Below are 25,097 nucleotides of genomic sequence, written 5' to 3' on the forward strand. Positions count from 1 at the left end.
CTCTGCACAAACCTAGAACAATTTTTATTGTCCTTTATGTCTGGATTCCCTTTGCTCTAAGAATGCAGCACAACCAATACTTACTCTTCACCATGTGTAAGGCACTGTTTGTGCCTTTGCTCACACGTGCAGTGCAGAACACCCACCCCCTTCCCTCCAAAGGACTTTGATGAGAACGAATAGCCGTAAAAGTGCTTCGAGCTCCTTATAAGCACGGTGTGGTGTGCTCGGCACACTTGGTTGGCTGCCCTCTCTGTTCCTCATTTCCTCTCAGTTCCTTATCAGTTTATCCCTTCTCCCCCCTCAAGAGGAAACAAACCACATTATGGGGATTCTATAGATTATATGCATCCCGACTCCCCCCTCTACAAGAAGAAACAAATCACAGTTCGGGGTGTGTGTGGTGCGAGAATTATATTATATGCATCCCGGCTCCCCCACCCCCCCAGAAACAAAACACGTGGGGAGGAGGGTGTTACACGCATGTAAGGATTGACCCAATGGGGTCTCCGAGCTGGACAAGACTGAAAGGACCGAACAACCACATAGCTGGTCGCGAATGCTCATGCCCGTGGCCCTGCAGCTGCCTTCCCCGGGGGTGCACGTGACTGGGGGGCCCCCGGGCCTCGTGGGGTCGCTTTGGGGATCGTGGCCCCTCGGGGATGGACGCGAGCACGCGCCTGCCCACGATCCCTTCGGTTGGGGAGACCGGGGTGGGGTGGGGGACGAGGGGGGTCCGGGCGACGGGGCAGGCCGCCAGCAGGGGCCTGGGGCATGGGGCGCCCGTCGGCCGAGGACACGCGGGATTCTGAAGGGAGCTCGGACTCAGGTCTCAGCGCCCACCGGGGGTTCCCGCAGGGCAGCTTTGGAGGCCCATCCACATAAACGTGGCGAGGCAGCGGCAGGAACAGGGGGCCAGTCCTTGGCCAAAGACCGTCTAGGCCTCAGTTTCCCTATCAGTCAGATGGGGGAAGGTGGGCTGCGTTACGCACCGGAAGGGGCCCACGAGCGGGGGTCGAGGGGCTCCGACCGCCGTGCCTCTAGGGGAGAGTCTAGCGCCCCCCCGCTCCGCTTCCGCACGCCCAGCCTACCTCCCCCGCAACGCCCCTCACTTCCCCTCTTCATTCATTTCCAATACCAGCTCCCGGTTCCCCTACCCGCCACCCCGCTCCGCGCATGCACACGCACGACGACCATTGTTCCCGGCGCGAAGGACCTGCGCGCGCATTCTGGTGGGGGGGACGGGAGGGGGGGCCGAGCCGAGTAGCGCTTCCACGTGAGCGGTGTGGGCCCTGACGTCACCGCGCCCTGACGTCTCCCCGGGGAGCGCGGTTGCCTGGGTGACTGGGAAAGCCGTTTCCGACCCAGTGGAGCCGAGGTCGAGGTGAGACGCTGGCTTCGCTTCTCTGAGGCCGGGGACGCTGCCCTTCCCCCGGGAGCAGCCGTGACCTTGATCCTGAGGGGCCTCGTCAGCTGGGGCTCTGCGAGGGAAGGGCTGTGAGCGTGGGGGGCTTGCTCCCCTTGCCCAGCAGCCGTGCGCTCCCCGCCTTGCCCCTCCCCCCCCCTCGTCCCCTCCCCATCCTCCACCCCATCCCCTCCCTTCCTCCCTCCTTCCCTCATACTCCATTGCCTCTCCTTCCTTCCCTCCCTCCTCCTCCTCCCCTGCCCATTCTCCTCCCCCATCCCCACCCCAGCCCCTCCCTCCCTCCTCCTTCACTGCCCATCCCTCATCCTACACCCCCATCCCTTCTCTCTCTCTCTATCCCTCTTCCCTCCACCATCTCTCCTTCCTTCTCCACTGTCCAATCCCTCCTTCCCCTTCCCCCTCTTTCATCCTCCCTCCTCCCCTCCTCCCTCCCTTTCCATCCTTCTCTCCTCTCCCTCCTGAATCCCCTCCTTCTATCCATCTTTTTCCCTCTTCATCTCTTTCCTCTTCTCTTCTCTTCCATCCTTCTTTACTATCCCCTACTTTTCTTTGTTTCCCTCTTTCCACCTTTCCTCTCTCCATTTCTTTTCCTTCCACTCCTTTTATCCTTCCCCACCCCCTTCTAGCTCCTTCCTCTTCTCCTCCTCCTTCCCCATCTCTTCCCTCCCTCACTCCCTCTATCCCCTTCCTGCATTCCAACCCCACCCTCCATCCCCTGGGGTTCTCTCCTTTTATCTCCCACCTCCTCTTCTCTACCCTTTCTCCTTCCCCCTTCCTTTTTCCTGAGACAGCTGATGGCACAGTGGTTAGCCCTGGACCACTGGACTGTTATCTGGAAGACCCGAGTTCACTAGGACCTCAGATACTTACTAGCTGTATGACCTTGGACAGGTCATTTGACCACTACTTGCCCCAGTCTCCTCAGCTATAAAACAGGGATAATAATAGCACCTATCTTGTGGGTTGTTGTGAGGATCAAATGGGATATTTGTAAAAAGGCATTTAGCACAGTGCCCAGCACAGAGTAGTCACTATATAGAATTCCCTTCCTGATCCTTCCTGTTTTCTACCCCCTCCATCCTTCTCTGCCTTTCACCTTCTTTCCCCTACCCTTTATTCTATTTTCCTCATCTCCTCTCCCCATTCCTCCCTTATCTCTCTTGATCCTACCTCTTCCCTCCTGCTTTGCTTCCCCTTGTCTCTATCTCTCTCTCTTCTCCACCCTCTCAGACTCTGCTCCTTCTCCTCTGTCCCTTTTTTGTCTCTTACCAGCTGGCTCCCTTCCAAAAAAGGTCACTCTAGAGTCATGAGGCCTCTCTATTCACCATCACCCCCTCTTCTCTCCCTGCTTCCACACTCCATTCTTGTCAGTGGTCCTTCAGGAAAGGGCCAAGATTGTGAGGTTTACTGTTGCCTTAAGCACCATTTTTAAAGCCTTGCCAATTTTTGGCAGGCCTGGGAACTAAGAGCACTTGGCCCTCCCAAGGAAGTTGTTTAGGCAGGATTTGTATTAGGAGCATTGCTCCCACCTACAAAAAGACCACAGGGAATAGGCCTGTGTCAATAGCCCAGGATTACCCGGCTGAGGTTAGGAAGAGTATTGGAAGGGGCAGCTAGGTGGCGCAGTGAGCAGAGCACCATCCCTGGAGTCAGGAGGTCCTGAGTTCAAATGCAGCCTCAGACATTTGGCTCACTAGCTGTGTGACCTTGGGCAAGTCGCTTAATCCCACTTGCCCTGCCTTCCCCCCTCAAAAAAAAAAAAGGAAGCGTATTGGAAGTGAGGTGGGCTCAGTCGTAGCTTCTGGGCAGCTCTTCGGGTCTCTTCCTCAGTGTGTGATGAGTTCAGAGGAAGCTCCCCAAGCAGCAAGGGATGCATGATATGTCATAGGACAGGGACCTGGCAAGTAGAAAGTAGAAAGCACTCTGGGCTCCTGCAGTCATTGCCTTGATAAAGCAGAAACCAACAAAAAGATGGGAAGTTCTTTGGTCCTCTCCTGCAATCCTTAAATCAGCTGCTTTCCCCCTAGCAAATGTCCCAACCTGTTCTCCTCAGGCTGCCAGCCCAACTCAGCCCTGTCACTCTGGGCTGGCGACCACAGTCCTACCTCACTAAGAAGATGGGCACAGCGAAGAGCTCTCTTGGCATGCTTTCCCTCCAGTGTTCACTCTCCCTTTTGTTCTTTAGTCTGAGAGCCCCAAATTCCCTTACTCCTTGCCAGGTTACCCTATCCCCTTCCGGGGTCATCTCCAGTCGTCCTGACCTGTAATCTGGCCACTGGGCCCAGATGGCTCTGGAGGAGAAAGTGAGGCTGGTGACTTGGCACAGCCCTCCCTCACCTAAATCCAATTCACTCACATATCATGGCATCTCCTGATGTCATGGTCCTCTTCAAGAACAAAGGACAAACAGCAACAGCCACCACCACCTTTCTAGCATTTATTAAGTATCTACCATTATCAGCAAGGCACTGTTCTGGTCATCAGGGCCACACCAAGCGAGCAAACAAACAAAAACACTCAAAGAATTGGTTTCTGCCTTTAAGGATCTTCTTATTTCTTGTGTGTTGTGTGGGGGTGGTGGGAAGTAGGCAGAAGAGTCCTGGTAGCAGAGAATCCCTGTTCTCCTTCCTCCTCTGGCCCAGGCCCAGGCTGCTGTATCCATGAAGCTTTTCCATATCTCCAGTCTCACCTGCCTGAGGAGCCCCTTGTCCTACATGTACATCTTGTCTGCCCTTATCAGTCACCTGTGCCATGAATCTACTGCTCTCCTGAAGCTTTTCTCTGCTAAACCTATTGAAAAGGTAGTATTTACTTCTGCACTAATGCCTGATTGTGTGGAGGCAGTCCTGACTTCTTGGAGGCTGTGTGAGAAGCTTGAGGCCCCTGGCAGGCTCTGCCTCTGGGGAAGTGTCATGACACAGAGCCTTGAGCTAGTTTGAGTCTGTGTGACCTCAGGCAGGCAAGCTGATTACCTGAATTACCACTTCCTCATCTGTAAAAGGGCGTCATGATGGTGGCCTGAAGTACCTGGCTCTCAGGCCTCTTGCGAGCATCAAATAAGGTGGTTTGCAAAGCGCTCTTCAACCTGAAAGCGTGTTCTCTCTTGTGTGTGTATGTATATACATGTATATATACACACACACCCATATATGTATGTATGACCAAGTGGGGAAGGCATCCTGTAGGGCCCCTGTTTTGAATTAGATCTTTCTTCCCCCAGGACCAGCCTAGTTAAGGTCAGACAGGATAATAACAACAGCTAAGATTCATGTAACGCTTTAAGGTTTGAAAAGCTCTTTGTGTACGTTATCTCATTTGACCCTTATGATATCCCTGTGAGGTAGGTGCTATTATTATTAATATTATTTCCATTTTACAGATGAGGAGACTGAGGCAGAGGTTATGATTAGTCCAGGGTCCCACAACTAGTAAGTGTCTGAGGCTGGATTTGAACTCGGGTCTTCCTGGCTCCAGGCCCGCCACTCTATCCACTATAGCGCCACCTAGCAGCCCTGCCCAGACTTGCACTTTGGACATATGCCCTTTCTCTTCTGCATCCTTCACACCCAATCAGTCTCTGACTCCTGTTGTTTCTGTGTTACAATTAGCTCTTTCACATCTTTCCCACTTTCTCTGTTCCTACTGATGCCACACAAGGCCAGGCCCACGGTTACTTTAAAAAATGTTTTATTCATACCCGTTGTCATTATGTCACAGTCATTTCTGGGAAGAAGAACAGCCCAATCCTCCCTCCTTAAGACTGCACCTCCCCTTGAAACACCAATAAAGGGAGTGAAAAAAAGTGCCCAGGACAGCACCTCCAGCTGACACTGCATATAGCCTTTTGGCCTGGCCCCTCATTGCTGGATTTGGCCACTTATCTATTGGGGGATCCTTGTTACTTCTTGGTGGGCTATTGCAATAGCATTTAGAGGAGCTTCCTGCCCAGTGGAAAACTATTCCTCTTTTATAGCCTGGCCACAGTAATTTTGCTGAAACTTTCAGGATCTTTCCTTGATTCTCTGCTGCCTCTCAAATGAAGTGCCGGATTCTAACTCTGGTGTCCTTGCCCCAGTCCACCATCTCTAGCCTTATCTTTTTCTTTTTCCATAATCGTACTTGGTTCTCTGGCCAAAATGACTACTCTTCCCTGAGGGTGACCCACCATTCACTCCTCAGGGACTTTGTTAATCCTATCCGCTCTCCGTAAAGAACCTTTCTAGCCTTGTGACTTATCAGAGTCTTGGCCATTCCCCAAAGCCCAGCTCAAACATTCTTCTCTTAATGAGGCCTTCTTTAGGCCCATCAGCTGGACTGGAGCTCTCCCGCCTTGGAAACTCCATTATACTTTCTTTGTCTCTCTCTTGTGAGACTTATACTCAGCCTTGTATTATAGCAATTTGTGTATCTTAATCCATCCTTTAGAGTCTAAGCTGCTTGACAACAAGAATTGGTTCTTCTTCTTTGTGTCTCTCTTGAACACTTAGATAATATTCATTGAATGAATGAATTTTCTTTAATTGGCATGGTGGTATCTTGTGGTATCTTGACCACACTGTTTGAATATGCATAGAGCCATTTGTGAAGGCATTCTTATAGTGAGATGTATAATGTAGAGTTATAATAATACATGCCTTATAACTGTATTTTCATGCTAACAAAAAATTGTTGAAAAGTACTTGGCCAGTAGATATCTATAACTATATATCTATATGATATCTGAGATATAAATATAAAATACCATACCATGCTCAGAATGCCTTCTGAGATCAGAGTTATAAGAAGTTCCTACTGATATTTCTAGTTAAAAAAAAACCATTAAAGAGTCAAAATAGTGTATCAACCTCATATAGTATGGGATTGAGAATCCAGGGTAAAAGGATAACAGTAAGAAAAAATCTTGTTAGTATTTGTCATGTTAATTTTCCATCTTAACAGTAGATTGTTATCCATGGCTTGGTCTGCTGTTGTCTGTTAATGTCAGTTTGTTCTGAGATCTAAAAAGAGAATGATGCTAGATTCTGTTGTAGTCTGTACAGAAGAATAATATGCTAATATTATACTGTATCACAGTGACCTTGAGTATTTAGGAGGGGTGTTTGTATTAACAAATGAAATAATGAATCTTCTTCCCTCAGTGGCAGCAAACATTGGAATAATATAAAATGACCCAAAGTGCTGCTAAGGCCAGAATGGTATTTGAATAGCACTTGATCCGTGGAGCCTGTGGGCAAGGCATTCTGTTCCCTTGGCCAGTGGGAGGAAGAGGGAAATACTAAAAAGAAAAAAACACAGCAACAACAACCCTCCCCTGTCTCGAGAACATTCTGGCCTTTTGAAAGATTAATAGAGAACTTAAATCTTTATTAAGGAATAACTATCAAATAACAATCCGTCAAAGGAAAATGTTTACATTAAGAGATTATGTTATCTCCATTGACAATAAAATATTGGCAAGTCTTTGATGCGTTGATAAAAAGCCTTTTGCCTACTCTCTGTGTATTTTGGGGGCACAAATTTTAATGGAAGAAATATAAATATTTTGACTTTTACTTTTTAATTAAAAAAAATACCAGAATAAACTGTCATCTCTATCATCCACTGAGTTAAAATACTATTTTTAATCATTGTTTGACTAGTAACTTTTTCAGAAATCAAGACTTTCAAAATGAAACAAGTATATATACTTGTGCATATATGTATGTGTGTATATACATACATGTGTATGTGTGTATATACATATATGTATGTTTAAAGTTTAAGATATTGATCTCTGTTCTCTATTCCTAAGCAAGCAGTGATTAGACATTAGTAAAGAAAATACTTTTAGGCTGTAAGACCCCTAAGGAAGGGATTAGCAATGTTTTTCAAAGAGTGGAACTCATGAGAGCATGTTGTTTACTGGACAGAGCAGCCACCAACATGATTTTTCCTACGATTTAGGGATAACTAGGTATTGTGAGAAAACCACAATAGCATCTCCTGACTCAAGGTCAATGAAACTTCTGTTGAAGTAGTGATTATATAGAAATACATCCTCAGAAATTCCCACAGATTTATATTTGCTGCTCAACTTTCCTCTCAATTAGTTAACAAATTCTGACTGTCTGTGATTATCAACATTTTTTAGGTATTTACCTTCTGACTTCTAGAAGTGTGTCTTGGGAAAGTATGGACCGGCATATTCCCATACATGCGTTGCCTGAAGAAATCCAAAAGGTACGACATTTTATTGTTCCAGCTAGACATTAGGAACATTTTAGAATTAGGAGGATTAATTTGGAGTTTTTCTCTATCTTCTGCCAAGATTGTGCGGAAGCCTCTGAGTCACGGAGAGGTTTTTAATAAGTATGGATGTGGCACTTAGTTATATTTCCACAAACAGTCTAGAGGCCACATTTTTGTCAGGTTGCTTTTTTACAGCTTTATAAGAAAGAGGCCCACTGCAGGACTTGCTTTGGTTGTCCCTTTTGCGTTGCTAGATTTGCTCTGACCTCCCAGGTAGTCTGAAGCCCTTGGATTCTGTTGCCTGCCAAAGGGTTATTGTTAGCCTTTTCAGGTTTTAGTGGGACAGACTTTCCTACTTTAGTTACAAACAACAACGAGGTCTTCATACTCCATCACAGATTCTAGACTGCCGATTTTGTGTTTGATGCCTTCAGCTTCTCGTGGTCCCTTCTTCTGCTGCCATCTTGGTTGCTGACATGCTGTTTCTGCTTCCTTGGAGCTAGAGACCCAACAAGTCCAAGACTCCCTTCTTGACCCGGGCTCAGATAGCAGAACAGGACATTTAAGCCAAGGCACTTAATTTGCTTTTCCTCTTTTGTTTAAGTGGAGGACAGGAGCCAAGTGTAGAAGCAGGGGCTAGGCTGCTTAGGTATCAGTTTGGGGTAAAAAGCTAATCCTGCCTTCTTTCCTTCCTGGAGTGATCAATAGGAAGGAATCAGACAAGCCTGAGGAATGAAGGTGATGGAAGGCTTTATAGATAAACTTTTCTTTCAGTTGATAGAAGGTCATGTTGTGTGATCAGAGCAATGTTCTATGTATGGCAGAGATACAAAGATGCACCACAAGGGTCCTGTATCAGAAAGTTTGCAATTTTGTTGTGTAGACAACCAGACAAAAATTAATGGTGCAAGGAAGTGTGTAATTGAGTGGTACTGGGTAATACGCGTAGGAATTCAGAAGGAGCTGAGAACTGTGTGGATTGCTTCCTGAAAGGGATAGAACCAGAGCTGAACGTTGAAGGATGTTCAGGTGGGATTTGGGGAGACAGAGGGGAGGAGGGAGCACATTGCAAGGTCTTGAGTTGGAGGGAGTAGGCAGACAGGGTCATGTGGGGGAGGAGATAAGGTTGGAGAGATCCATTGGGACAATTTGGAGCACCGGGCAGGTGGACAATGTGGGAATGGCAGAATGAAAGTTTGCATTGTAATAAGTCAGTTCCTGATTGGAAGTAAAAGACAGTGAAATCCACATCCACCAGGCCTGCTTTTCTCCGGCTGTCTCACATGGAGGAGGAAGGAAGAGCTGCAGGCTGATCTCCAGGCTTGTGTTCCTGGGTTCCTTCTCTTAGACTCCTAGATCTCCTATTCACAGACAGGCCATTTCTTATATGAAGGCCTTTGTCTGCTAAGCGGGAGGACTGTTAGACCAGCTTCCCTGGCTAGACTTTAGTGTTTACGTCTCCATCCTGATAGAGTGGTCCAGTACTGTGACCAAAGCTCTTGGGAATCCCACCTGTCTCTACCTTCCTGGAGAGCCCCTACCTGAGCAGATGCAGCCACAGCTCCCAGGGTCAGAATTCCACCCAGAGTCATGCAAGTAGAGTGACTGATAACACTCTGTTTAGGTTGTAGTATATTGAGAACTACAATGAAAATATCTTTTCTCTCATCAAAGTAGCAATTTTAAAATCCTTTGAGAAATGGTAATAATCACAAGAATATTATTCTTATTAGCAAAAAGCAATAAGTTGTTTTTCTGTAGTTTTTTTCCACCAAGGTACATATTTATATGTAAATTTAAAAAACAACCTTGAAAAACATATGCTGCTCATTTAGAAAAATTGAAACAGGCCTCTTCTTTTTAAAATTGGTGACAAAATGAATGTTTGTCATAGGCTTTTTGCCCCAGGAGTTCTTTATTAGCCTGGTACACAAAGTAAAATCAAGTGTCTTGAGTTGTTTATTTTGCCAAACAGAAGAGGTGGTGTGAGAGCTGGAGAGCAGCCTGTTCTTTTGGCCTAACAATCTCTTTACCTCCCTGTAATGGCTCATTTTGTCCTCTTGCAGTAAAGTCATTTTAGTCTTGTGGAACTTTGAAATTTATTCAGAATAACAGTTTTATATTTCTGAGCACAGATTGTGACTGCCAGAAGAAATAAACTTAATTTTCCAGGTTGTTCTGGGCCACTGTACTGAGGGTCACATTTTGTGTTGAATCAGAAGAGAGGGAAAAGAAAATAAAGATGATCATTGGAACCCTGGCCCAAGTGTCTTGGAAAGAAAGGTGTGATGTGTGGTTCCTTGGTTTTGTTTTTGACAAATCATTTAAAACAGAAATTTGAACAGAAAAAAAAGGAAAAGCAAGCTTAGACTTTTTGAAAACTGCTCTTGCACAGCCTGTATTTACCTTCCTCACTATTGGTTACTTTGGTTTCCATAGATTTCTTTGGTTATTTCTTTGTCTTTGAATTACTTTCCCTTTAAATTTTTTTCTTATTCATCACTAAATTATACTTTCAAATGATATTTTATTAGAATGAACAATATTTTCCAGATATTGACTTTTAAGTCACTGCTTAATGTTGATGGACATGTGACCTTGGCATCTCTGGGAATATGAGGTATCTTGATCTTCAGGGAACATGATTTTGGAGGGCATCATGGACAAACTCCAGGAGAGGGTTGGAGTAGCTTTTGTGTCTTCAGCACTGGGTTGGTGGTGACAGGCTTAGAAAGAAGAGGAGGCAGCTGTGTGGGCTCAGAGGAGGCTTCCCCCAGTGTATATATTTAGAGGGTGGCATGCTTGGGAACCTAGCTCCATGACCTGGGGCAGTAACTTTTACCTTTTTTTAATCCATTAAATGAGAAGTTTGGGCTACTGGATGTCAAAGGGCCCTGTCACATGACCCTTCTCTGAGACTTAGCTTCTTCTGTAAAATGAAGAAGTTGTCCTAGATAATAACTGAAGTATTTTACTTTAAATGTTTTCAAATCACCTTACATTGACTAAGACATTTAAGCCTCATAAAAAACCTATATGAAACAGAAATGGTTATTTCAGGCCCATTTTATAGATAAAAGCTGAGAAACGTTAAGTGGTTGACCCCCCAGTCACACAGCTGGTAAGTATCAGAGGGAGGGTTTGACTCCAGGTCCTCCTGACTCTGCTCTTGAACTTATTCCCCTAGTATTTAGTAGCCCAAGCAGAACTATACTTTTTATAATCTTCTAGATTGCTTGAGTCCACGGCTCGCAACTGCTTGAGTAGAGGTTGCACTCAACCAAAGAGTGGAGAATAGAACTGGACAGTTATAGAATTGGAAGGGCTCTTATATGTCATCTAGTCTTATGATCTAATTCTACAGATGGGCCAGAAAGGTCAAGAAATTTGTTCAAACTTACAGCCAGTTAGTGGCAGAGGAGGCAGGATTAGAATCCAAGTCCTAACTCCCTGGCCCATTGCTCTTTTTTCTGGGAATGGTGACACCCTCCCTTTTGCTTGGAGAAGGCCTTAGCCCCAGAGAGGCAGGAGGGCTACATTTTCTGGGGGATGAGGGGCTTGGCATGTCATGGAAAGGGAAAAAGGCACCTCTATGCTGCTTAGGTGGTTTCTATTTCTGGTAATAAATAAAACAAGTGGTTGAAATACACTTAATATCTATTAATAGTTCATATTAATATCTTTGGGTCAATACTTTTAAAGCTTATTTCTAGTTGCAGAAAGTTACTACTATCTCATCATTTATATAGAAAGTTACTTAATTACAACATTTGCTCAGTGATCTTTGTAAAATAAGCTTATACTGAACCACCCACACTGGTAGGAATTTTCTTTAAGTAGCTGTTTATTTGCCTTTTCCTTTCTCTTTTGCACTTGCAAAGAATGGGGTCCCATTACCCCAGAGGAGCTCAGGTAGCCATGGTTGAACCCACCAAGAGATTTCCTGAGGTTTTTGCTGCCTTTCAAGAGAACCAGCGCCTGGATGCAGAACTGATAGTTGCACAAATTTCTGAGGAGGCTCCTGAAGTCTCCTAGGGTTGGCAATTTCCATTAATTCATTGTACTAACTATGACTTGGAACTTAAGAGAATTATGTTTATTTAAACTGGTAAATCCTAGTTTTTTGGTATGCTTGGAAAAGATGAATATTCCTCTATATTACACACCCTAGCTGGGGGTATCCCAAGTTTTCCCCAGGGCCCTCTTTTCTTACATTTCTAGAATAGGGGTTCTTAACCTTTTTTGTCATGGGCCCCCTTTTTTAGGTTGATGAAGCCTATGAAATAATGTTTCTTGGAGGAATGTTTTTATTTTTATTTATTTATTTTGTAAATACTATTTTATTTTTTTCCAATTACATGTAAAGATAGTTTTCAACACTTATTTTTTATAAGATTTTGAGTTCCAAATTTTTTTCTCCCTCCCTCTCTCCCATCCCCCCTCCCAAGAGGGCAAACAATCTGATATATGTGCAGCCTTGTAAATGTATTTCTACATTAGTCATGTGAAAGAAGAAAGAGAACAAAAGGGAAAAGCCACAAAAAACAAAACAACAACAACAACAAAAAAGTGAAAATAGTATGCTTTGATCTGCATTCAGAGTCTATAGTTTTTTCTCTGGATATGGATAACATTTTCCATCATGAGTCCTTTGGGATTGTCTTGGATCATTGTATTGCTGAGAAGAGCTAAGTCAGTCATAGTTAATCATCCCACAATGTTGCTACTATTATGTACAATGTTCTCTTGGTTCTTACTTCACTCAACATCAGTTCATGTAAGTTTTTCCAGGTTTTTCAGAAGAATGTTTTTAAATGCATAAAATAAAAATATATAAAATTTCAAAGGAAGCCACTTCTATTGAAATACAAATATCTCCTCAAAAGCACTAAAAACAAGAGAGGTGACCATCACAACAACCCCAAGGCTTCACCTTATACCCTACAAATTGGGAGGGATGACAAAAGATAGGGATAATGATTGTTGGGAGAGCTGTAAGGAGATAGGCACTCTAGCATATTGTTGGTGGATCTGTGAATCAGTACAACCACTTTGGCAAGCAATTTGTAATTAGGCAAATAAAGCAATTAATATGTCCATAATCTTTGACCAGTGACTCCAAGGAAGCCATCAATAAAAAGAAAGTCATCATGTACACCAAAATATTTACAGCAGCACTTTTTGTGATAGCAAAGAAGTAGAAATAAAGTAGTTGCCCCTCGAATAGGGAATGGTTTAAGGATTTAAGGTACATGAACATGATGGAATATGATCATCCTGGAGGAAATTATGAATGTGCTGAATATGGAGAAGCACACAAAGAGCTCTATGAACTGATACAGAGAAAAGTCAGCAGAGCCAAGAAAACCATGTACACAGTGGCTACAACAACTGAACAATAACTGAAACTACACCTCCCTCCAAAATCCAAAGTGAATGTAATAAAGATACAAAGATCAACAGGACTCTAATGAAGACACATGAAAGAATGCTCAACCTACCCCTTTGCAGAGGCAGGAAATCCTTAAGCATTGCATATTACTTGTATCTTCAGATTTTTTAATGTATTGACTGGTTTTGGGTTTTTTCTTCTTTTTTGTCTTTAAAAATGTTATTTGTCATATGGGATGGCTCTTTGGGAGGGAGAAGGGGATGCTGGGTAAAATTGGTGATGTAGAAGAACAATAAAAATCAATAAAAAGCTTATTAAAAAAAGAAATACAATTACCAAAATATTTAAGGAACCAGATTCACAGGCGTAAGAACCCCTGATGTAATGAAATTAATTTGGCAGTCTGGTGAAGCCTGTAGACTACCCTTCTTAGAATAATGTTTTAAAATAAAAATAAATAGGATAACAAAGTTAACCTACTATGTTGAAATACAGTTATCAAAATATTAAACAAAACAAATCCCAGACTGGCATTACAGAGAACTTTCTGATTTGTATGGACAGAAGAAGCTCCTCGCTGGGATCTCTCTTGCCACAGAAATGAAATCACAGATCCTATCCCTACTCCTCTTTCCCTTCCTACAAATAAAAGAAATAAACTTAAACGAAAGAAGTGACTCGCTCTCCTAATATTGTAATCCAGGGTGGTTCCAGAGGAAAGCCCATTCTTCCAGGCTTCTGCTATGAATCTGAATGTAACAATTTGTTGTACCTTTACACTGGGGACTCAGAAATATTTTTGCTAATGGGTCAGAGACTGCCCTCAGGTATGAAAACAAGTATTATGATAGGAAATATGCTTGGAGTGGATACTTAGGTTGAAACAAGTTTGTGAATATACACTTTATAAGTGAGATGAATATGTATGGAAGCTTCCTACTAATGTAGCAGTATGGATTAACCAGCCTAGGTCAGCCTCATAGCAACCTTTTATTTCTACAAACTTGGAGTAGTGAAAGTTCTTGAGAATGATTTCTTCTGGCTTAACCTTCAGAGGGTGACTGGAATCCCAATTATGGACCCCATACTGGGTCTGTAATTGATTTTTAAATTAAATCATCACAGTATTATTGATAAGGAACAGGTCAGTCTTATGGGGCTTCCTGCCATCTAATATCTTTCCAAATATAGTCCGTTAAAGAATGCAGATACTCCTAAAAGGATTAATACATGAAGCTGAAGCCAGAAGTCATTTACTGCTCAGTATAAATTAGTTAATAAGATGTCTTTCTTCCTTGAATGCTAGGTGAGAACAGGGTGAGGGCTTTTTGATTGAGCAGACAGAAGAAGGAGAGGTAGATAGTTCTGGAGCATGGGGCACAGGACCTTGGTGACCAATTTGAGGACACTGGGTGCCTGGAATAGTTGGGTTCAGAAAACAGAAGTGAGAGATTACCAAAGATAGCTTTCACTGGCTTTCAATGTTGCTGGGAGTTGGATCTGAAAAAGAGGCATTCACTGCACAGCTGAAGTTCCCAAAGCACAAACAGAGCATTAAAACAGTGTATCTGGGATTTTATTTTTAAAGAACTCATTTGTTGGGGCTTCTGTCTCTTCCCAAGGGCATCACAGAAAATTCCTAAACATCCGGTTGGCTCTAGCTCATCTTCTTGTACCAGAGGATGGTGCAGCCCCCTTTCTTTGCTTTCAGCATGTGCTGACAAACATGTTGGAGAGGAAAGCCAGAAATAGGTTTCCATAGACTCCCGGCAACTTGACTTCCCAAGTCACCTTATTGGATAAAGTAATTATAGTCTATCATGTCTTTGCAGTCTGACAGAGCTTCGAGTTTATTAGCTTACGAGGTGACTATTGAGTGAATTAGAAAGCATGACAATCTCCATGGTTGTTCGCAGTTTTACTGCAGAAAATTATGCAAAGTATACAGTGTTGTGCAAAATCTGTCATTTACTCAATTCACACCAATGGCATGTTATCACTGAGAAATTTAGGGCAGACTTGGATGTAGCATGGACTGGTATAGGAAAATCACTGGGCCTCGGTCTCTTATTTGTCAGATGAAAAGGGTTTATTTAGATCTCAATGCTTCCTTCCAGCTCTAATATTCCATAATCCTTTGATTCTAAGTTGAAGCTCTTCCAGCTTGATTACTTTATAATTATTTTGTTCATAGTCTATAGCATTCAATTCATTTGAACTCAAACTTGTTAAAGCTTGTACTATGAGCAACAACTCTCTTGGATACTAAGGGAGATGGATGCAAAGTAAATAAGACTGTTTTCCTCCTTTCAAGGAGCTTGAATTCTAATGGGGGAGATAATGTGCACACAACTGTGGTCCTATAAGTTATAGAGGCTATGAATGGAAGGTACTTTCCAAGGAGAAGCACTAGCAACTGGAGCGGGGGAGGCAGTATGGAGAGAAGGGATGTGAAAGGTGTTAGAAAGGGGGATTTGAGCTCAGTCTAGATGGCAGTCAAGAAAGCCATGAGGCCAAGGTGAGGAGGAGAAGCTTCTAAGCTTGGGGAGGGAGGAGCAGGAGGTGGCTGTCTTGTGGAGGAGCCACAAATAGGCCAGTAGAACTAGAATGGAATGGGGATTGGGAAGGCAGCAAAGTATAAGAGACTGGAAAGATGGGAAGACCTTTAAATGCCAAACAAAGGAGATTATTGAGTAGGGAGTGACTTTCATTGTCTTAGCACCCTACTACTTACTTTCTTCGGATTACACAGTACTTATCCTCTGGACTCTGTTGCTTTCCCTTCCTAGTATGGCGTAGAATTTTCTAGTTTAGCTTTTTAGGAGATGGGTAGCATGTTTGATCATTAGTCCTCTGGAATTGTGGGTTGTCATTATGCTGATCAAAGCCCCTAATTCCTTCAAAGTTGCTTGTCTTTGTTTTGTCTTTGTAATGTCATTGTATAAATTGTTTTCCTGGTTCTGTTCATTTCACTCTACGTAAGTTCATCTATCTTACCAGGGTTCTCTGAAATGAATCCCTTTCACCATTTCTTAGAGCAGAATAGTATTCCAGTCAACTAATCAAAAAAATTATTAAGTGCCTACTGTATGCCAGGCACTGTGCTAAGCACTGAGGATACAAATACAAATCAAAAACAAAGATTGTCCCTGCCCTTAAGGAGCTTACACTCTGGTATGGAGGAAGACAGCATGTAAAAAAAGAAGCTGGAAAGGGGGAGGGGGTGGTACCTGGTTCTGGGGTATGATGGAAAATTCCAGAGAAATCTAAAAGCTGTGTAGCTGATGGGAAATAGGGAGAAGACTGTGCTGAACCCCCTCTTTAAGTAGAACCCTGGAGTCCATGGCCCTGCCTTCTAGTCAAAGGGTCCAAGCAGAGGGGCAGAGTATACTGAGGAGATTAGTAGGAGGCAAATTCAGTCTTGTAGGATAGTGAGATTTCCCAATGATGAGTTTCCTGGGAAAAGAAGGTGTGATGGAGGGGGCCAAAGAAATCTCAAAGCAATGTAGACGTGTAGAACATCATAGACCCAAACTGGGTTAGCCATTGCCCAGTCCTAGGCTCTCTCTCAAATCCTTTCTTTGCCACCTCAAAAAAAACTATGAGTTCATTGGCTTTGGAAGTATCCCTCCCCAAACCTTTCCTCCCTCTAATTCCCCCTTCACCCATATTTTTGTTTCTCTGATGAGTGAAATGTAGTTCTGTACCCAACTCTGTATGTTTGTGTGGCTGTTCTTACCTTTGACAAGTTCAGATGAGAATGAGGGTCAGCTTTTCTGCACGTATCCCCCACTCCCTCCTCCTTGTTCGTGTAGATGTCTACTTGCACATTCTGATTGTGTGAGATAATTTTCCCAGACCTTCTTTCCTTTCTCCCTCTAGTATTCTCTTGCTATCATCAAGACATAATAATCATTCCCAGGCCTTGTCTAATTAGACTCCCTCTATGACTCCTGATGATGATAGGGCTCAGTGTACACACATAGATCTCTGCATATCCGAATGGAAACAGTTTATCCTTGTGTAGTGGCTTAGGATTGTTTCTTCATGTTTACCTTTTGTGTTGATCATAAACTCACATTTCTGTGCAGCTCTAGTCTTTCCTTTAGGAGTGTTTACAAGTCGTCTGTTTCATCAAATATCCATTTTTTCCCCATGTAGGTTTATACTCAGCTTTTCTGGGTAAGTTATTCTTGGCCGTAAGCCTATATCCTTTGCTTTCTCCTTTCTTTTTATTATATTATATAACTATAACATAATTATATAATAATATGATTAAATAATATATAATCTATTACATTCTAAATTATATTATAACACTGTAACATAATATTATATTTCAAACTCTCTGTTCCCTCATGGTGGTGGCTGCTAAATTGTGTGTGATCCTGACTGTGATTCCTTGGTACTTGAATTCTTTCTTTCTGGCTGCTTGCAGTATCTTTTATTTGACCTGAAAGTTCTGGATTTGGGCTATGATATTCCTGGAAGTTTTAATTTGGGGATTTCTTTCAGGAAGTGACTGGTGGACTCTTTCTATTTCTACTTTGTCCTCTGGTTATAAGAGATCTTGGGCAGTTTTCTTTTAAGATTTCTTGTGATGTCTAGTCTCTTTTTTGTTTTTTGTTTTTCAGCTAGTCCAATGATTCTTAATTTTTTTTGTCTTCAATTTATTTTCTAGGTCAATCATTTTTGCTATGAAATACCTGAAATTTTCTTCCATTCCCCCCTGCCCCCACCCCATCTTTTGACTTTGCTTTAATATTTTTTGTTGTTTCATGAGGTCATTGGCTTCTGAGCAGTCCATTCTCATTTTCAGAGGGTTTCTTCCTTGGGCAAGCTCTTGTACCTCTTGTGTCAAGCTGTTACTTCCCTATCTTTTTTCCATAATTCTCATTTCTTATCCAATTTATTCCTCTAGCACTCTCATTTTAGTGCTTAGCACAGAGCCTGGCACATAGTAGGCACTTAATAAATATTGATTGGTGAAACAATTAAACTCTTAAAAAAAAACCAAAACCAAAACCTCTTGCTTCATCTCTTCCAGGAATTCTGGTTGAATCTGTGCCCAGATTCCATACACAAAATGCTGTGTTTTTCTTTGAGGCTTTGCTTGTAGACATTTTGAAGTTATTCCTTTCTTTTGGATTTGTGTCTTGAGTATACCTGTCACCATAACAGCTTCTTATGGTGGCATACTCTTCTTGTTTACTCTTTCTTCCAGGCTATTTCCTAACTTCAGACTTGATTTTAGGACTGCACTCTGCATACTTGTGGAGGGAGGGTCTGGACTGGTCTGTTTGTTGCCTCCTTGGTTTATTGAGTGTTGTGTTATTCCACGATATCAAGGACGGCTCAGGCTGGTGACCTGTAAGGTTTCAGTGTGTCCACTGTGGTCGGGTCCAGGGCAAAGTCTGACTGTTGCCTTCTCCCCATCTGAGCTTGCTCATCACCCTCTTTTTCTTTGTAGTGGGGGGTAGTAATTATAGAGAGGAGAACAGACGAAAATAGAATGGAGGGAAATACACAATTAATGATCATAACTGTGGATGGGATAAACCTGCCCATAAAGTGGAAGAGGACAGTTGAATGGATTAGACAGTACAGTCCAAAAATATGTTGTTTACAAGAAACAGAAAAACCCGTAAAGAATTAAAATAAGAGGCCAGAACAAAATCTGTTAGGCTTCAATGGAAGTGAAAAAGGCAAGGGTGGCAATTATGATATCAGATCAGGTGAAGAAAAAAGCTGACTTGATTAAAAGAGACAAGGAGACTGCATCAAGCTGAAAGGCACCAATGAAGGTACAATGAAGGGAACATCAATATTAACATAAATGCACTACATAGCATAGCATCTAAAGATTGAGAGAAATTTTAAAGGGATAACTTTCCTTATACATGTAAAGGTAGAAGGTCCTAATTGTATTTGTTTCTACTGTCATTTATATACCTCTGGTCACTGTGGATTTATAAGTTATTGCACTTGTTTATCTGGATTTTCTACTGACCTAGGCATAGAGAAATGTATGTCATTTTACATCTATTTACAGCATCTGCATGGAGGCAAAAGCTAGGTTTGGCCAGCTGAAAGGGCTTTTGTGGCCTTCATTTACTCAGATGAGTAGGGACACTTTGACTTTGGATCTCATCACAGATTCCTCTTCATCCAAAAAGTACATGGTACTCCTAGTAGTGATAGATAACCTTACCAAGCCTATATGTCTCCTCCTTTGTTATAATATCCCCACTACCTTTCATCTAGATTTCTTGTTTTTTCAAGGAACTTTCTGCTTCTGTAGACTCTTTGGTTAGGACACCAGGGCCTTTAGTTCATGCCTTAGTTTTGGCAGGCTTTCTTCAAGGCCTTTTGAGTAAATATGAACTTCTCATCCTGATTCTGATTGCAAGCAAGGAAGGGCAAATGTATTAGACCAAAATGCTTGAACCATATCTCTGTGGTTATTGTACCTCCCATGGAGAGGTACCTCCCTGGATGTAGCAGAGCTTGTTTACAACAGGGAGGTCTATGATTCTACTCTGTAAATACCCTTATATGTGAATTATAGGTTTGATTCAATTCCACAAACATTTAATAGGTACTCGTTATGTGAGAGGCATGATTAATTTACCTACCCTTGATATTTTTGAAGTATTTATTGGTCATAAACCATGATCTTTCAGAGCCATCCAAACCAACCTTCAAACACCATATTCTACTAGATGAAATAGGCTTGCCTACCATCCTCAGGGATGGAGGACAGTCAAATCTTTGTAGGTAGGTAGCCTGTTAAAATTACTTGTCTAACTTTATTTTTAAGTGGAGTGAACTACAAAAAAATTAACAAATTATTTTTGGAAATGTTTAATATTGCCTGCATTATCAACTCAGTAGTATTTCAGTTAATGCTTTAGGCTTCTGTGAATGTATACCACACCTCTCTCCCCTTCTTTCTGTATTCTGTAGAATTAGGCAAAGAGGCAAAACAATACTTATTTTAGCCCATGTTGTTGTTATCGATTATGATGGACCTCATAGAATTAATTAAAATTTAAAAAATCTAGGACTTCCATATATGTTGCTTGCAATTCCAGTATTTGATTGACAAAAAATTGAACTAAGGACAATATATAGAAACCCATCCATTATGTCCATGTACTTTAACTAGGCCAAGCTGTCCAATTAGGGTCCATGGCTATTCCTGTGTGTTCCATCAGCAGAACCATAAGTGGGGGTATGATGTCAGATTGTGATTGAAGCGATTTACCCAATCCTTCAAAGCCTACTACAAGGAAGATGCTGGGTCCTCAGTTACTTTCCTCAGTTAATTTCCTTTTTGGCCCTTCTGTTCTGTCTGTCTCTTCCTGTTAGAGGATACTGATTAATAGACTCTGGTCAGAAACCAGTCAATGCCCTTTTAATTCAAGAGAACTGTCCAGACAAGGCTGGCTGATGAGGCAGTCTTGAGCTGCTCCCGTTTAAAGGGCAGCAGAGACACCAGGCAGCTGTCAGAGCAGCTAATAGTCCTGGGCTCCAAAGAGCATCACTGCATTAATTGGTCCTAGACCTTTTCAACGACCCTATTTCTGTTCACTTCCTCAGACCTTCAGATGAAGGGTTGTATCTCTTCATCCTTGCCTTACCACCATGTTTCATGATGATGATAATAATGATGAGGATGATGATAATGACCCAAGCCGCCCAACTATGTTCTTGCCTTCTGTATGATGCCCTGTAACCTCGCCTGGTGACCTTGAGACACATGATGCTTTGGGCAACACTGGACTTAGCATTGACTTAGCCGTTGTGAAGAAATGTAAATGGTTAACCTGTAGTACTCCGAGCACTTTCCATTCAGCTCCTATGACAAGCTATCGAGTCAACCCAAGTGTAGTCAACTAGCATTTATTAAGCTTCCCTTATGTGCCAGGCCCAGTGCTAAGTGCTGGGAATACAACTTCAGGCAGAAAGAAAGGTAGCTTATGCCCTCAAGTAGCTTACATTTTAACAGGGGAAGGCAACACTTAAATCCCTTTGGGATCTCTTTGGGATATAGACTTGGTAGTGGTATTGCTGGCTCAAAGGATAAACACAGTTTTATAGGCCCCACTGGAGTTTGTCACCTAGCGAGTCCTCATACCAGTAGCTGGGGTCTTTGTATTTATCAAATCATGGGCTCCTAGATGTGCTTGCTTCTGTATGTTATGTAACTAGTCTGTTCCACTAAGCGCCATCTCTTTTTTTAAACTAACAACAAATTGTTTTGAGAATTACTTCTTTATAATATAGCTTGGGATCAGACACTGCTAGGCCCCCTTTATTTCCCACTTATTTTCATAATTTCCTATGAGATTCTTGACCTTTTTTTAACTTCATATAAATTTATTATTTTCTTCTAGTTTTATAAGGTAAGCTCCTTGTAGTTTGATTGGCATAACACTGAATAAATAAATTAATTTAGGGATTGTCATTTTTATTATGTTTACTCATCCTATCCATGAGTGATTTCATATTTTTCTAATTAATTAGACTTGTCTTTATTTCTGTAAATAATGGTTTGTATTTTTATTTCTGTAATTCTTGTATATATCTTTGTAGGGAGACTCCCAAATATTTTATAGATTTTGTAGTAACTTTAAATGGATATTTTTCTTTCTGTCTCTTCCTGCTGGGTGTTTTATTGGTATAGTATAGAAGTGCTGATGATTTGTGTGGGTTTATTTTATATCATGGAAGTTTGCTGAAGTTATTGTTTTGATTAAATTTTTAATGGCTTTTTTAGGATTCTTTAAGTAGATTAACCTATCATCCACAAAATTGATTAATTCATTTCTTCTTTACTTGTCCTTATTCTCTCAATTTCTTTTTTTTTCTTTTTCTTCTTTTAGAGCACATTTCTAGTGCTTTGTCAAAGAGAAGTGAAGAAGACAACAGACATCTTTGTTTTTATTGAAAGGATTCTAGTTTTTCCATTACAGCTAACAGGGATAAATGGATTGGTTTTAGATCTATACTATTTATCACTTGAAGGAAAGGTCCATTTGTTCCAAAATTTTTGTTTTTTAACAGAAATAGGTATTATATTTTGTAAAGTATAATATATAATTATATGATATAACCATTGCTTTTTATTGATTTATTAAGCAAACCTGCATTCTTGGTAAAATTCCAAAGTGGTCTTAATGTTATGTTGTTTTAGCTTCTTTGATGATATTTATTTAAAATTTTTCATTCATATTCAGTAGGGTTATTGGTCTATAGTTCTGCGTTTTTTTATTTTTTGACTCTGCCTGGTTTGTGTATCAAGACAGTATCTGTGTCATAGAGGGCCTTTGGTTCTAGGGCTGCATAAGAAGGAAATGTCCTGTTCTCATCAAAGGTCCTCTATTCAGTGAATGAAGGGCTCAGAATCTCTGATCCACACATGCAGTTTTATGATATCTTATAAGATTTAGAAGAACCTTGTGATAACATAAAATCAAATTTAACATATATATTTAAATTCTACTATGTTTTATTTGTTTTTTTCTTCCTGAAAAATATTTCAAGAATGAATCTTTCTTACAGACACAGTGGAAAAATAACTCTGAAGTTCTTTCTGTAGTCTGAAGTTTTTCCATAGGTTTTAATATTGTGTCCATTTTAAAATTTTCAGACAGATGTAGAAAATATATAATGATGACAATTCCAGGCTATATTGCAGTATGTTTTTATCACATTCACTTAATGTTCCTTGTAACAACATCCCTAATTAAAATTTTCTTTTCTGAATTCAACCAGTTTAAATTTTATTTTCTAGATGTCCCGTGATGAGACAGTATGTAAATATTGTGGAGTCAGCTATCTGATCCTTCATGAATTTAAGCTTATGGAGGAGAAGATGAGAGCAATGGAAGCAGACATGAAATTTTATCAAGGAAGTGTTGAACGGGAGAAGTCACTCCAAGAAAAGCTACAGTCTCTTAACCAAGATTTGCAACAGTACAAGGCTGGTGGTGAAGCCCAGATAGAAAGGTTGGAACCTGTTATGCATGTTCATTTTTCATATAAACAAGTAAAAACAAGTTTAGAAAAAAAATAGACTTTGAATTCTTTGCTAGAATCATTCCATATCGGGTAGAATTTATTACTACATTTGCATTTGTCAATTAATTACAAATTTTAAATACATACGAGATAATAATTATAATCTAACATCCAGCTATGTCTTTACCTCTTGCAAAATTTGGTTACCAGGAGATGAGAGAGAGAGAAAAGAAATGTGCCAGATGGAAGCAAGTTTTGTAAAGCAGGCCCTCCAGAGAGCACAGTGGAAGGAATGGGGCGGCTTTAGGGTGCTGAGAGGTATGGGAATAAGGGAGGACTCATTGGAAGACCAGGGAAGGAGTTTGAGCAATGGTATCCAGGAGTTCAGAACCACTGGGCTGGGGAGGGAATGGCAGGGTGAGTATCTTAATCATTAAGGTATGTCAGGTTGGTTAACATTGACTATAGAGGTTCAGTCTTGGGGTGGAGTAATCCCGGGGTGTATGTAGGGGGCAGTGTCCCCAACAGAGAGAAAAGGGTGGAATTTGGATGGCCCCTCATCCATTGGCTGACCGAGAGGCCTGGAAGGCCTAGCTAACTGGCAAGCTGAGATAGTAGTTATCTGTGGCAGGATCTGAACTGATACAAGGGAAAGACTCAATTATACTCACAGGAAAGGATGCTAACAATCTGTAGAGTGATCTTCAGGAACAGGGGTTAAAAGAAAAATGCTTTTCTGCTTAGCCCTAAGTTAACTAAAAATTTTAATAAACACAGGACATAAGAGATATTTTAATAAACACAGGACATAAGTAGCACATACCTATTATTGGAGTTTTATTGTGTTTTGGAATTGAGTTGGAAATATTTAATTCTTCAATAAGGCCCTTTTACCGATGCAATTTTTATATTGAAAATGATTTAATGTTGTTTTTCTGATAGAGGTTTGCTAATATCTTGGCTAACCAAAATATTAAGGGAATGAATACTTTGTAGATGTCAGTTGTTATTATTAGAAATAATAATTCACTTTGTTGTGGGAATCTCTTGAAATGTATCAGTCCATTTTCCTGTTTAGACCTTGAACAGTTTTGTGATGTAGATAGCTGGGTGGCACAATGGTTATAGCCCTAGATCTCTAGTCAGGAGGACCTGAATTCAGATCCTGCCTCAGATACCTACTAGCTATGAGACCTGGACAAATAGCTTTATCGCTATCTGCCTCAGTTTACTCATCTATAAAAGGGCAGTGTTAATAGCAGCTACCTCCTAGGATTGTGATGATCAAATGAGGTAACATGGAAAGATCTTCACAAAACCCAGAGAGTTGTTCTTGGAGAGAGCTGGCCTTGAAGTTGGAAAGTCTAGGGGAAAGTCTTGCCTCTGACAGGAGCTGCTTGACCTTGGTTAAGCCAAGCTCTCAATGTTTCAGACAGTTCTCCAAAACCATAATGTACACAGAATACACTGATCTATTTGCATTAGGGGCTAGGAATGGCTGGGAGGGGGGTACTTTCCACAGTAGAATTCCCATATGTATGGAAATAACAGGCTTCTTCCACTCCCTTTCAAATATCCCCTATGTTGACTCTGTCCCAGAATAGAGGTGCAGGGCCTGCACTCAAAAGACCTGAGTTCTGGCTCCTGCAGTGACTAGGTGTGTGAGGGCAGGAAATCACCCAACTCACATTCAGTTAAATTCATTCATCCCCTAAATGTGAGGGCATGTGGCTCAGCCTTGAGAACATAAAGACAAAGGAAGGAATAGCCTCTGCCCTCAAGAAGCTTACAGACTGGGGCTTGCCCAGAGAAGTGTTCACAAGGTGAATTTGTCAAGATTTCCTTATCTGTAAAACGGGCATGATAGTAATGTTCCGGTCTAAAGCACTGTGAATGTATGTTGCTGTTATCTTTGTTAATGGAGGAGCTTCATTTGAGATGTGAATGATTATTGTCTAGTATTGTAGATACAGGAGTTTTAAGACATTGGAAGGGACCTCAGAGATCACCTAGTCCAACCTCCTC

General features: G+C 41.6%; 1 protein-coding gene across 1 annotated transcript in view; it reads left to right on the forward strand.

Annotated features, from left to right (window-relative positions):
- Positions 1 to 1,355: 1,355 nt before the first annotated feature.
- The window catches only part of LEKR1 (leucine, glutamate and lysine rich 1), a 174,723-nt gene continuing 150,981 nt past the window's right edge, over positions 1,356 to 25,097 (forward strand). Inside the window, exons 1-2 of the mRNA XM_036753736.1 lie at positions 1,356 to 1,384; positions 22,846 to 23,060. Of these exons, the coding sequence (XP_036609631.1) occupies positions 22,846 to 23,060 (215 nt within the window). The 5' untranslated portion in view covers positions 1,356 to 1,384. The remainder of the gene's footprint in view (positions 1,385 to 22,845; positions 23,061 to 25,097) is intronic.

This window comes from Trichosurus vulpecula, chromosome 4 (genome assembly GCF_011100635.1).
Source record: "Trichosurus vulpecula isolate mTriVul1 chromosome 4, mTriVul1.pri, whole genome shotgun sequence".
NCBI lineage: Eukaryota > Metazoa > Chordata > Mammalia > Diprotodontia > Phalangeridae > Trichosurus > Trichosurus vulpecula.